Genomic DNA, 13,934 nt, shown 5'->3' with positions numbered 1-13,934 from the left:
CTGAAGCAGGGAGATTTGGAGTTCAAGGTCAATCTGGACAACACAATGAAACCCAGTCTCAAAAAACAAAAAACAAAAAACAAAACAAAACAAAAACCAAAAACCAAAAACAAAAACCTCAAAATAATTAAAAGTTGGGACCAAAGGTCTTTTTCTGAAATTTTATACTGTGTAAATAATCTCAGGCTACAAGATCAGTTTGATTTTTTTTTTTTTTTTTTTGAGACGGATTTCTCTGTGTAGCTTTGCGTCTTTCCTGGAACTCACTCTGTAGCCCAGGCTGGCCTCGAACTCAGAGATCCACCTGCCTCTGCTTCCCGAGTGCTGGGATTAAAGGCGTGCGCCACCACTGCCTGGCAAGATCAGTTTGATTTTACAGGGTGCCTCTTTTTGATGAGAATATGTTTAAGAATGTTTTTTATTGATTGCTTTGACTGGGGGGGCGGGCATGGGTGTGCATGTGCCACGGTGCACACGCTGGTGTAAAAGTCTAAGAACGGGCAGGAATTGGTTTTCACCCTCCACCGTGTGGAGCCTCGGGATGGAACTCAGGTCATTAGGTTTGGTAGCAAGCACCTTGAAATGCTGAAACTTCTTACTGACCTCAGAAATTTAATTGTACCAACAATTACAGCCTCTGTGTAACTAAGAGCTCTGAACTCCTAATGTTTTTATCTTAATAATGGAGCACCCCACAGGAACGAGATAAGGAAGAGCTACTGTGTTACAGGCTATGTGGTTCTTATCATTTCTAAACAGTCATCCACCTTCTAACAAATCTGAAAGAGAACACAACAATATTCCCCACTAATCCTACAACAGCCACACTGACTTGAAGAAATAAAACTCTTTTTTTTTTTCTTTTCTGGTTAAAAATAACAAGGAACTGCAGCCACACTGTGAAGTTGCCATCTTGTTTTAGAGAAATAAGAATAATCAGCACCTTTATCACACATACACACAAATCTCTTGAGCTACTAAAAGGCAATTATAAAAAAGCCAACGGTGTCATCCAGAGTACCATGGTAACCAGCATCACCAGGGCATGAAAAAACAGTTGTTAGTCACTAGAAGCAAAGCCAGTTGGCAGTTTGGCTTGCTAACAACAGTGCAGAAATAGCGGAGTAAGGACTCATTATCTGGAGGTCTGACGCGGCGTAGCTTGGAATCTGGCGCCGGAAGGGACCATCTCAGGTCTCTCCATCAACCTGAATCTGAGGCTCACAGTCAACGTCTAATCTATCACTTGTTTAACCAGCATTTACTAAAGCTTGCTGCATTGGAGGCCGGTGGCTTGATAACACACACGTTTACTTGGGTTATCAGCTGAACAGAAGCTGGGTGATGATGAACAGAACAAGAGTGGTCCTGCCAGAAGCATGATGGGGCAGGAGTTGCCTGAGATGGACTCACAGCTGACATCTAGAGGACAGAGAAAACTATGAGGAGGAGACAGAGAGCTGGTTATAATGCAGCATAAAATAACTACATTCTCATGACCATGATCCTGCGTCATCAAGAAAAAGATGGAGTTATATTTAGGATCCTTAGTTAAGGCAAGAGTGAGTACAAGTGATTTTAGAACTACCACCAGCAAAATGATAAAACATGCTGTTTTGGCATTCTTGAGGAATAAAATTATGTTTGAAAAATACTTCATTCTTTCTAGTTTCCCATTTTGGTAGAAGAGATTCAGGCTTATGAGAATTGCTTTAGCAGCATTAAGATGTATTGTCAACTCTGTTCTGCCTTTCTTTTCCTAGCTCAGACTCCTGCTTCAGCTGGAATGCCTTTTTCTTTCATAATCGCTGATCACAGTTCTTTCAAGGCCAAGTTAAAATTGTACTTCCTCAGAGAAATTTTCTCAGATCGCCCTAGGACGTATTGCTCCTTTCCCCTTTCACCCACAGATGTCCTGGCCTGTGCCCCAGGCTGCCTCTCACCACCCTTTGTACCAAGACCCTTCCTTGCTTTGTGCTTCCACAGTTACATCCATGTCTGTCTGTCATGGCCCCAGTGCTGTGGGGAATGGTACTGAACTGAGCTGCCTAGCCTTGACAGTCACAGGCAGGCAGAGGGAAGGCTGGTTCCCCTAATGAGTGGCACACAACCCAGAGGGAACCTTGGACATTGCTATTCCCTTCCCCTTTTGCACATTTGCTTCCATCTTCTGGGGACCTCTTGCTTGGAGAAATTTCTTCCCATCCTCTAGAGTTCAGTTTAAATATTTAGGGAGTAAGGCATCTGCTCTTACCCACAAAACAGCTGAGGTCACCCGACGCATACCTTTGTTTTGTAATAGTTTGTCAGCCAGTGTTGTTCTCTCTGTTTAACTACAAGCCCCAAGAACCCACAATGATGTTTACCTGGTTACTATATCCCCATACAGAACAAAGCCCCACCAATACATGGAGGGTAGGCAGGAAAGAATGGGAAAGATTCTCAGTTTGATAAGGAACACGGACCAGAAAATGAGAGGACTGAAGATTCCTGGTTCCGCAGAGTATGCCTAGAGGCAAACCAGTTTAGGAGGATACCACAAGAGCATGCAGAACCTCCTCTTAGAAACCAAAGGCTTGAAAGATGCTAGAAGCAGGGCCACATACATCTGGGGGTCTAAAACATGGAACTGAGGTGAGCTACAGTAATACACAGTATCTTTCAAATAAGAGAGAACCCAAGAGAGATGATAAAAAGAAGAAATCGAATTTAACTGCAGCCTGTGGGATTTAGATTAGATAAAAAGAAGCCTGACAACGAAAGCTGGCGTGGCCTGGAAAGGCAGGCTAAATCTAAAAAAAGAAAGCACTAGGAATTAGAATTCCACTCAGGTTTTTTTAATGCTCCTTTGGGCTCTGATCATGTTATCTATTTCCTTTGCCAGACTGGGTTGGGGGATAGCATGGGCAGGGAGAATATTGCAGAAAAACATTACAATGACCACACTGAAAAATATTAAGACAGAAAAATAGACCTACAATTCTGTCATCTTATATAGTTATTTTCCTCTTTCTTTTTCTCTTTATTTTCTCCCTGTGTGTGACAGACTCTGATTTGTCTACTGTTTGGTCCGGTGATTCAAAGATTCACAGCTCATCCTAAATCTCACTAATTATTTAGCAATGCCTACACATTTACTAACATCTTACATTTAATTTTACCAGTGCACTTCAATATTGTAACTCAGTGTAACCGATTGAGGCATTAATGTTTTGACAGGCTTCTATAGAATTAACCAATGGAATGATATTTTTTTCCTACTGAATTATCTCATATCAGAATTTGGGGTATGAGGTAAAACACTGACTTTTCAATTATTCATCGGTGACAAGATTACAATCTACAAGTAGGGCAGGGTCATTTCCTTGATGGTTGGAAATACTTTAGGCAAAGATTCCTTGAAGGAAGACCCAGCGCCCATATTGGGTTGCTAATAACTGCCTGTACTTCCAGTTCCAGGGTGTCTGACACCCTCTTCTGACCTCACTTACACACACGGTACATATCCAGACAAGCAGGGAAACACATACACACATACACACACACACACACACACACACACACACACACACACACACACACACACACAGAGAGAGAGAGAGAAAATAAACCTTTAAAAAGTTATTTCATGATAATGGGATTCTTTTTAGATGTTTTCACATTTCTGTTTTTTTTTTTTTTTTTTTTTGTTTTGTTTTGTTTTGTTTTTCGAGACAGGGTTTCTTTGTGTAGCTTTGTGCCTTTCCTGGAGCTCACTTGGTAGCCCAGGCTGGCCTCGAACTCACAGAGATCCGCCTGGCTCTGCCTCCCGAGTGCTGGGATTAAAGGCGTGTGCCACCAACGCCCAGCCTGTTTTTTATTGTTTTATGTCTATTTTTTCTATAAACTTCAGTACAATTTTTATGAAAGTAAAATATACTATTTAATCAGTTGCTTTGTCTTCCATGTTCCCATTGTATCTTTACATTTCTATTACAGCATTTTATCTCAATGGCTTTTGTATAGGTTTTTACTCATAAATTGTAATGTCACTGGAAGTCATGGTGAAAAATGAGTTAGCCTGCTTTCTAGCTTGCAAAGAGAAATGGAATATTATTCTTGGCATTAGGCTTCTGGGAATAGATATTGTAATTCATATACCTGGTCTGTGTAATCTAGATTGGCCTAGAACTTGAGATCCTTCTGCCTCTACTTCTGAGTGACTACAGGTATGCATCACCTTGTCTTGAATATTAAAGATAATTGTAACAGTTGTTCCTGAAGAGACAGAAAAACAATATAGGCAGTATTTTTCCTCTACTATTTAAAGTTTAATATGTCCTGCTCTATAGGCCAAAGCTATTAGGTTAAAGACAATTAAAGATTCATTTACTAGAGCTCTGCAGAACTCATCTATTACATTGTATATTATAGCTTAGCTCCTCAGTCATACATTCAGCTTTGCAAAATCATTTATAATGTACTAAGCCAGACATGGTGGTGAATGCCTGTAATCCCAGAATGCAGAACGTTGACACAGGAAGATTCTGAGTTCATATTGTTTATTTAACAATACATATGATGAGCCCGGGAGGCAGCTCAGTTGGTAAAATGCTTGCCTTGTAGGCATGATGACCTCATTTCTACCCCAAGAACCTACTTAAATAGCTAGGCCCACATAACCCATACTTGTAATCCCAGGGCTGGGAGGTAGAGGCAGATGAATCTCCAGGGCTCACAGGTTAGCTAGCCTAGCTGAATGGGCAAGTTCCAGGCCAATGAGAGATACTGTCCTCAAAATAAGGTGGACAGTGTTCTCGAAGAATGATACCCAAATTTGTCCTTTCACCTTCACACACACACACACACACACACACACACACACACACACACACACACACACTCACGCACGTAGGCATATAGAACAATGAGTTTGGATACAACTGAGGTTTACGAGAGATGATTCCAGAAAGGGTGGCCCCTACCCTGAGTATTAAAGAGGGAGTTGGTACTGGACTAGTCAGGACATGCATATGCAGCCCATCATATTCTAATACAGTATGAGAAGGGGACAGATAAGACACAGCATTGTGCTGCTATGGAATTCAAGGCCATGGGCACTTAAAGCTGCGGCCGAGACTGGGGTGTGCTGGGGGCTGTGTAGGTAGTTAGACAGCAGGTCACCAGGGTACCCACGGCTCCATCTCTGCTTAGACTGTGCCCTTTGGATGGTGGAGGCAGTTGAAGGGTTTTAGGCAGAGGATGAAAACAGAGATAATTTTAGTGACACTAGAGAGGACAGGCTGTAGGGAAACAATGATTTGAGGAAGCGTAACTTCTTAGGAGACATTTTCACAAATGAGTAGTAGCTAACCACAGCTACCACTTAGCACTTGTGATAGGTGCTAAATAAGCACCACAATGCAACAGTCTTAATATTCTCAACAACCTTATAAATGAATACTATCATCATCACCATTGCATAGCTAATAGGACAGATATAGCAAAGTAATTTGGTCAAGAGCAGTATCAAGCCAGTATCAGCACCATGCTTCTGCTCCGAGTCTCAGACTCGTTTGTTGAATGTCCATCTCTTCTATCAGACCTGCAGCCTCCAAACAGACAAGGAGTCACACTGGTAGTGTTCTCCACTGTGTCTACATCCTCGGCACAAAGTAATGGCTTGTTGAATAAAACCAATGAATAATCTACGTGGAAGAAATAGTGGGATTAAATCATGTAGGTTCAAGAGTCTGTATGCAATACTGAGAATCGGAATTTTCCTATCGAGAGACCAGAGCTCTCTTGCTCTCTCTTCACATGCACTAAGGCAGGCCATGTGGGGACCAGAAAGAGGCAGACAGAGGCAAGCCAGGAAGAGAGCCTGCACCAGGAACTGTGCTAACCAGAACCTTGAGCTGGGACGACTACCATCTAGTACAGTGGGAAGAGGGATTTCTGTTGTTTAGGCCACCCCAGTCTATAGTATTTGAGTAGGGCAGCTCCCAAGGAACACACCAAGATGAAGATTAATATGATAAGGATGGATAATAATGGAGAGGTTTCTGTCTTAGCACACTGGAGGGACCATGCTGTCTCTATTGGAAGGAAGAGAAGAGACATTTGCAGTGGTCAGTAAACAACTCCACATATTTTGTATTTAGGGCTCACCTTCACTCAAACATAGAAATATGAAATTTACCTATGATTACTTACTCAGTGAATGCCTACTTATAATTGCATGGCAGTCTTTGTGCTTGTTCTGAGAAAAGTGATAAGATTCATTCTCTGCCATCAAGGAACTCAGTCCTGTGGGAATAAATACCGTTCCCTTTGTGAAGCTAGCATGCCAACTGGAAAGACTATTTTCCTTTTCCCTGCCCCTAAAGACTTGCAACTGATAAGTACAGGGGTACTCTCCTACAGAGACTAAGAGCTTTGGGTCATGTGATCCACATTTGAATTTGGGTCACACAGGCTCAGTGGTGATCTAAGAATAACCATTTGGGTCTTAGGGTCAGTCCTTGCAAGCATAGAATCAGATAAGGTAGGTAGAACTATATATGCTAGTGGTTATTACAATTATTAAAGCCACATCCCTAACCCAAAGAGACTAAAGCCATGGGCAGTAAGTCAGGAAAAAAGGCCAGTTTTTACCACCACTCTAGGCAGCAGAAATGTCAGGTTGTAGGGACAAGATCAGAGTAGCCAGAGTCAGGGTGTCAGACAAATGGGCACTGGGCATCTACAGACCTAGTTCAATCACAGTTCAGTTATCGTCTATGGGAAGTTGAGTAAGTCGCGCTATCGATCTAAGCTTTAGAAGTTTCATCTACAAAATGGAGTTAATAATACCTACCCAGGAGGGCTGTTCTGAATATAAAAAGGGCTTGGCGCGGTGCCTGGCAGAATTGTCACTCAATTAATGGCAACTGTTGCTCCTATTAATATAATCATTTTCCTCTTTCACCTCCTAAGGGATTTGTTTAAATGGTTAAGTTACTTGAGATTCGAAGAAGTAAGGGAAATGGAAGAGCTATTAAAGACTAGCTTAAAAGTTATTTTTAAATATAAAGAAAAGCAGTTTAACTTGGCTTGCTTCTCCTAACATGTGGTGCAAGCATAAGTCATACAAGTTGGCCACTGTTCCATGGCTTAGAGCCTGATATAACCTCTTGTTAATGATTCCTTGTCTCCCACCCAAAGTAGGTCTACCAAGCATTGTTAATAAGGGTTCTCTGAGGGTGTTTAATTCCTTTCCAACTTTAATATAAACTCAAGTCACCCAAGGACTTGTTAGAAATGCAGATTTCCATCCAGGAAATTTATAGTAAGGCATGAAATTCTGCATTGCCAATGTGCTTCCATGTGAGACTCGTGCTTTGGTTCAAGGATGCTAAGGAAGTGGCAGAGTTCTGACAAGACACAGAAATACCTTTGTGGGCCTAATGCTTGTTGTCATGGCCTACTTCTCTTTAATGATCTTCCTAATAATAGACTATTAATAGAATATGAGCAAGCTTGTTTCAGACCAGACTTGGAAATTCTGCATGTGGATTCATTTTAAATCAATATCAACTATTTGAACGTTTCCTGGAACACAAAGTTTGCTCCTAAAGACTGCTCTTATTAACCTTATATACTCCACAAACTGTTAACTTTCTGAAGGCCTCCACTGTTACCCCAAACTGTGTATCAATAGATACTAAGGAGATGAATGAAAGAAATCACAGAGTCTCCTTAAAAACATTTTCTGAACTAAAAATTCCAGTACATCTAGTGGGATAATGCCCCTCAAGTCTTTGTTCAGAGCTCTCCTGGAGACCTCCCCCAAACACTGCCGGTTATTGCCATCCCTCTGTTTGCTCATTAGAATTTGATGGTAGGACCCTATTGCTGAAGACACCATATACTTTGGTCACAAGTCACGGAGGAATCAAGATGGTACTGACTAGGAGGCTTCCTTACAGGTTATTTCCAGAGTATTGGAAGGTGCTATGTAGATTGCTGGAGGAAAAAAAAAGTCAACAGTCTTACCCAGCTGTGAACACTGTGAACCAAAACAATGACTTCTTGTGGCAAGATAAACCCATGGCTACAATAGTGGCATGAATATTATGGGGGCAGCACACTGCTCTCTGATTGGATTCAAGGCCTGCTTCACAGGAGGAAACATGCCTGGTACTATAAATCTGTAAGCCATGGTTGGAGAGCTCACAGGCTCTGGTCAGGGAGAGGAAACCTACCACCAATTCTTCTGCTAAGTGGACTCAGTACCAAACTGCCTTCTAAATTTGTATCTCTCCCCATAGATTAGCGTAGCTCTCAGACCTTGTGAGAGAAGCTTCCTTGTACAGTAGATGGTGGTTAATACAGAAACTTACAACTGGTGAAAGCAGAGAGGATAAGTGTTGGTGGAGGGCTCATCCACAGATGGGAACATCTACATCACCTGCCCTCAAGACCATGGACCTCACAGAACGGGGGTGGGCAGACGCATTGTAAAACCTGGGAGCCAGGGAGGACCACAGCAGCCATGAACTCACAGCAGCTGTGCTTGCCTGCACAAGACCTGCGCAAGATCAAGCCAGTCAATACCTAAGCTTAGATCGGGGAGTTCATAAAAGTCCTCCACCTTTAACTGAGGAGCTATAGACAGTTGATGGTTTGGGGGACAGGAAGAATCAGTATTCTTTCAGGGTGTAGCCCCTGGTAGGTTGACCATACTCCTGTGGATATGAGGAAAAAGAGGGCAAGATGTTGGGAGAGTAGGGAGGTGGGATGGATCCAGGAGGAGTAAAGAGGAAGAATGATGGTGAATATGATTATAATATTATATAAAATAACCAGAGAATTGATAAAATATTTTCTTACATGTCTTCTGGCACTACATGATAATGAGACATTTTCTCAAACAACTGGAATTGCTTTCAGCAGAAACTTAAGCCTTGGTAAGCCTGGGGGGGGGGCAGCGCAGGGCGACAATCACAACTGGGAGACAATGAATCAGAATATGGCAACCAGAGTGGAAGAGGCCTGGGCTCAGCCAACTGTGAGGGAGACAGGGAAACATGAGACTGTTTTGAATATTCTCAAGAGTGACCCCTGGACGTAGATTTGATTAAAAACAAAAGCCAGGGGCATCTCTGGGCCAGATCTGGCTAACAAGGGGGCAGGGCAAACACAAGGCCAAGATGGCCAACTCTAAAGTGTCCAGGCTGATTTTCTTGAGTGAATTTGCACTCAGGCCCAGAAGGCAGTATCCAAAGACAAACCCGGTGCATGAAGTCAATGGTCATATAGCTTGCTATGGCACCTTGCTTGAGGTTAGGAGGGATGGGGAGCTGGGGACGGTGTTGAAAGAAACCCATTCATTTGTGCGAAAGTTTCCTGGGGCCTTCACTCTGAAGAAATATTTCCTTAAGTCCCCACCTACCCTACCGTGAGGAGCAAGAGCTTCTGGAAGTACAAAGACTCCTCTGTTTTAGCTAGCTCCGAATCCCTAACCTGGCCATTTTGTGTGTCAGATGAATGGCTGCTGGTAAGTCAAATGTGGAGAAGAATGTCGAAGGAACCTGGTGCTTATTCTACCTCACTCAAAGGGCAGAACTGGGAGGCTCTGGAGACCCGTGTTTCTGCTCCCCGTATGGAAGACACTGTCAGCAGCTGGAGCTGTCCAGCAATGGAGTTCCTTCTCTTTGGAAATGGTGAGCTTCCAGCGCTAGGAGTGTGAGGCAAAGGCTATGGGATTCTGTAGAGGGAACCCTGTAGTGGGTAGGGAGGTATGCAATTAAACTCGCAAGGCTCTCCTGGGCTCATTCTCACAATACCTGACGCTTGGTAGACCGCAGAAAGAATTACAGGTGGGAGAGAATGAATGAGGAATATGGTTTAGCTGGTGAGCCAAGTAGACTGGAAGAGGCCTGGGGCTCAGCCAGCTGCAAGGAAGGTAGAGGAGAAACATGAGAGATCTAGAGAGCCAACAGCAGGCCTTCTTGGAGTTTCTGGCTCCGTAGATCAGAGGTATTGCTTTGGGTACCTGAAGCCTCCCGTGGTTATGAAAGGCAGTATCTTTGAAGGGGGATAGGAGCTGGGGAGGGATAAAGAGCACTGCTCACCCTTCTTAAACTCCTCCAGCACCGTGTCCAGCCGGGTATCATTGAAGACGCAATGCAGGGGCCGGTTGTAGAAACGGGTGACTGTGAGCAGCGGGGTACAGTCGTCCGGGTCCACAAAGGCCAAGTCTTTGACGAACAGAATGTCCACAATGTTGTGCCTCTGGTCGCCCTCATACACTGGGATGCGAGTGTAGCCACTGCGGAGGATCTCGGATACAGTGGCGAAGTCAAGCACAGCATCGGAGCGCAGCATGAAGCAGTCCCCAAGGGGGGTCAGCACCTCCTCTACCACCTTGGTGCGCAGCTCCAGGGCGCCCTGGATGATGTTGAGCTCTTCCTTCACCAGGTCGCTGTAAGGGTCCGCGGCCCGCAGCGTCTCCAGCAGTTTCTCCCTCGTGTAGAAGGTGCTGATCTCCTGGCGCAGCGCCCAGTCCAGGAGGCGGCCCAGCGGGTAGCACACCGGGAAGGCGGCAGCCATGAGGAGCCGGGTCAGACACACACTGTGCGAGGCGATGGCCAACCCGTGCCGCGAACACACCGAGTAGGGACAGATCTCGGCTCCCAGGAACACGGCGCCGGTGCACACGAGCGCGGGCAGCCACGGGAAGTGAACCCCCGCCTCGCCGTAGTCCTCCCCCGGACCCCCGACGCCCGGCGGCAGCGAGGCGTACAGCCAGCCGGCCAGCGCGGCATTGGCCCCGGCTTGGCCCAGGAGCAGGGTGCAGAGCAGATGGGTCCCCCTGCCGCGCACGGCCTGCACGCGGCGCGCCTGCTCCTGCTCGGCGGCCGAGCCACTGTTCCGCAGCACCCGTAACTCCACCGGGTCCAGCGAGAGCAGGCTCAGGCGCAGGCCGCTGAACAGGGCGGACAGGGCCAGCAGCAGGAGCGCCCCGAGCGCTCGCAGCCACGCGGGCGGCAGCAGGTCCCCACCCGGGCCGTAGAGCCGCGGGCGGACGCGCAGCAGGAAGCCGCCGGCCGCGCCGTGGTGGTGCCAAGCGCGCCCGTCCCAGGCGCACAGCGAAAAGAGCTTCCCGCCGCCGCCCGCGCCGCCGCGCTCCGCCTCGCCCTTACGCAGCTCCCGCACCCGCACCTGGACCAGGGCCGAGCCCGCCACGCCCCCGGGGCGCAGGGGCCCCAGGACCTCCACGTCCGACGCCCAGTCGCTCTGCTCGCGGCAGCGCTGCGGTCCCGGGGGACGCGTGGGGACCGCGCTGGGCGCCACGCCGCTCGCACCGGGGGGCTCCTCGATGAACACGAGTCGTGGGGCCCAGTCGCCCGTGCCGTTCTCCCCCGGGGCCAGGGAAGGTGCTGGCACAGGCGCGGCGGAGACCGCCGGCCCAGGCTGGAAGTAGACCCGCAGGAGGAAGCTGGTGCCTTCGGCCGCACGCAGGGTGCCCCCCTCCAGGGACACACGGCCTCCAGCAGTGTCTTCGGGCCGCAGACCCAGAAGCCAGGCAGCAGCGGCCGGGGGCCGAGGTGACAGAGAGAAGAAGAGCAGGAGCACGGCGCCCCGGCTGCAGCAGTCCCGGAGCCTGACACCCAGCGCTGCTGCCGCCGCGGCCGCCGCCGCCATCCTGCACCCGGCGCGGCTGCACGTGATACTGCAGCAAGCCGAGTGCGAGCTGGAGGGAGGAGGAGCTGGAGCCGGGAATCCGGCCCCAGGCAGGTCACCACGTGTGCTCCCCTTGCGCGCGTGGGCTGGAGGCGGGGGTGTGTGTGGGGGGATGGGGGTGGTCGGAACCCGCCTGGGAGGGGTGCCCGGCGGGAGGCTGGAGATGGGCACGAACTGTCACAGTGCCTACCTAGCCTGTGGACACACTTAAGTCTATCTGTGCCATAGCCCTGGGAAGGCTTGATTTGGAGCCTGGCCTCCTCCTACATCGGCCTTTTCTCCCCTTCAACCTCCCTCCCCATTCTGCTCCCTGCCCTTCCTACCCGGCAGTCATTCTGAACTGCAGGCCCTCTGCTTCCCATTCGACCCAGGAAATTTCCCAGCGTTTCTACTTCGTCACTTGTCTTCTTCCTTCTAATTAAAAGACATTCTGGTCCGGAATCTGTGAAAAAATTTGGCCTCAATTCTAGCTAGCCTTTCATATTGTAAAAATTTCCAAATTAAATTTAAGTTCAACTCCGTGTTAAGATACTAATGTTCATCAATGAATTGAAATGCATTATGGGACCATCATGGAATAGAGTACTATGCGTCCAGGAAAAGATTGCGCAAGATCCAATGTATATATATGGTTCAAAACGATGTAATATACCACTCTTTTGTTAAAAAATGTTCATAAATAAATTTTATGTACATGCTCATGTATTCTGGTATCAGGTTTCAAATGGGAATGATGAACAAGAAATGTAGTAACAGGATTAGTGTCTTGATGTATAGATGAAAAGAAGTTACAAAAAATAATATACAGAAGTACCTCTACTTTTCACTCAGTTCCTTCCACGGTTTATATCCAAAGCAGGAAACTGATATTGGTGTAAAACTCATATCATTTTGTCATATCTAAACTTACATAACCACCACCACCACCATAGTAAAGATACACAGCTTCCTCTTTTTCCAACAAGATCTGGGAAGTTTTTCCACTGAATCGCTCATGTTATTTGTATCCACCATCTGCTAGTATTGCTTTATTTTTATGCCTCATTTCTTAAATGTATGTAGCAAATGTCACTTTTTTTTTTATTATATTGCTATATGTTTCATTGCATTTTGAGACTGGGTCTCGCATAGCACAGGCCAAACTCATTGAAGTGCTGAAAAAGACCTTGAACTCCGGATTCCAGGATTGTACGGGTGCCCTCTGCAATGCTGTAGACACTTGGATGGCTGCACATTCATGTGCCAATCACAATAAACAGTTCCATCTTTGAACTGGGGGTGTGGCTAGCTTGCCTAGTATGTAGTAGGCCCTGGATCCCATCTCCCATCCCCACCTGTACTGGGGAGTGGGTGGTTCTACCATCTTCTTTTTTCTCTGTAGTTTCCTTTTCCAGAATGTCATATGAATAGCAAGTAAGCTGGCACTCCTTACTCTGAATGCTTAAAATTCATCCAAATTGCATTTATCAACAGCCAATCCATTTGTAGATGAGTAGAATTCATTATGTGGCTAAGTCACAATTTGTTCATCTGGTTAAAGAATAATTGCACTATTTCCCCTTTTGGCAATTCTAACAGAGCGCTGTGGACATTTGTTAGCAGTTTTCATTCCTTAAGTGACTCTACCATAGGTCTGTGCAACATTTAATGAAATAATTGTTTATTCTGAAGTCACTTTGTGTGTGTGTGTGTGTGTGTGTGTGTGTGTGTGTATGCATATATATGTGGGTACTCATGTGTATATGTATGGGTGTGCATGCACTATCCACCTTTTGTTTGTTTTTGAGGCAAGGTTTCTCATTGGCTTGCCTAATTCTGCGGGGTTGGCTGGCCAGCATGCCCCTGGAATTCTCCTGTCTCCATTTCCTCAGCACTGGGATACCAAGCAAATACCAACAGGTTCCTTTTTTTTGGGGGGGGGTGGCAGCGTTTCTGGGGAATGTTGCATGGCAAGTGCTTTTCTAACTGAGTTATCTTTCCACCTCTGGAAGTTACATTTTTTTAAGTTTCATTTTTATATTATTTATTTTGATGCTGAGGATTAAACTCAGGCCCTCTTGAGTGCTAAACAGCTAATCTGCTACAGCTCTGGTTTTATTTCCAATTGACAAATTATAATTATTTATAGGGTATAACTGGCACAGGTATGGATATGGAATGCTCACATTAAGGTCATTGACACCTGTCCCCTCAAATATCTTTGAAGAAATGAAAACATTAAAAAT

At 46.1% G+C, this 13,934-nt stretch overlaps 1 protein-coding gene across 2 annotated transcripts in view; it reads right to left on the bottom strand.

Moving 5' to 3' along the window:
* Cnnm1 (cyclin and CBS domain divalent metal cation transport mediator 1) overlaps positions 1 to 11,761 on the bottom strand; it is a 57,585-nt gene extending 45,824 nt beyond the window's left edge. Inside the window, exon 1 of one of the 2 annotated variants that reach the window (XM_076563137.1) lies at positions 10,098 to 11,761. In XM_076563137.1, the coding sequence (XP_076419252.1) occupies positions 10,098 to 11,670 (1,573 nt within the window). In that variant the 5' untranslated portion in view covers positions 11,671 to 11,761. The remainder of the gene's footprint in view (positions 1 to 10,097) is intronic. The other variant, XM_076563136.1, reaches the window with a different exon arrangement.
* Positions 11,762 to 13,934: the final 2,173 nt, after the last annotated feature.

This window comes from Peromyscus maniculatus, chromosome 1, assembly GCF_049852395.1.
Source record: "Peromyscus maniculatus bairdii isolate BWxNUB_F1_BW_parent chromosome 1, HU_Pman_BW_mat_3.1, whole genome shotgun sequence".
Lineage (NCBI taxonomy): Eukaryota > Metazoa > Chordata > Mammalia > Rodentia > Cricetidae > Peromyscus > Peromyscus maniculatus.
This window is presented reverse-complemented; position numbering and strand designations above follow the sequence as displayed.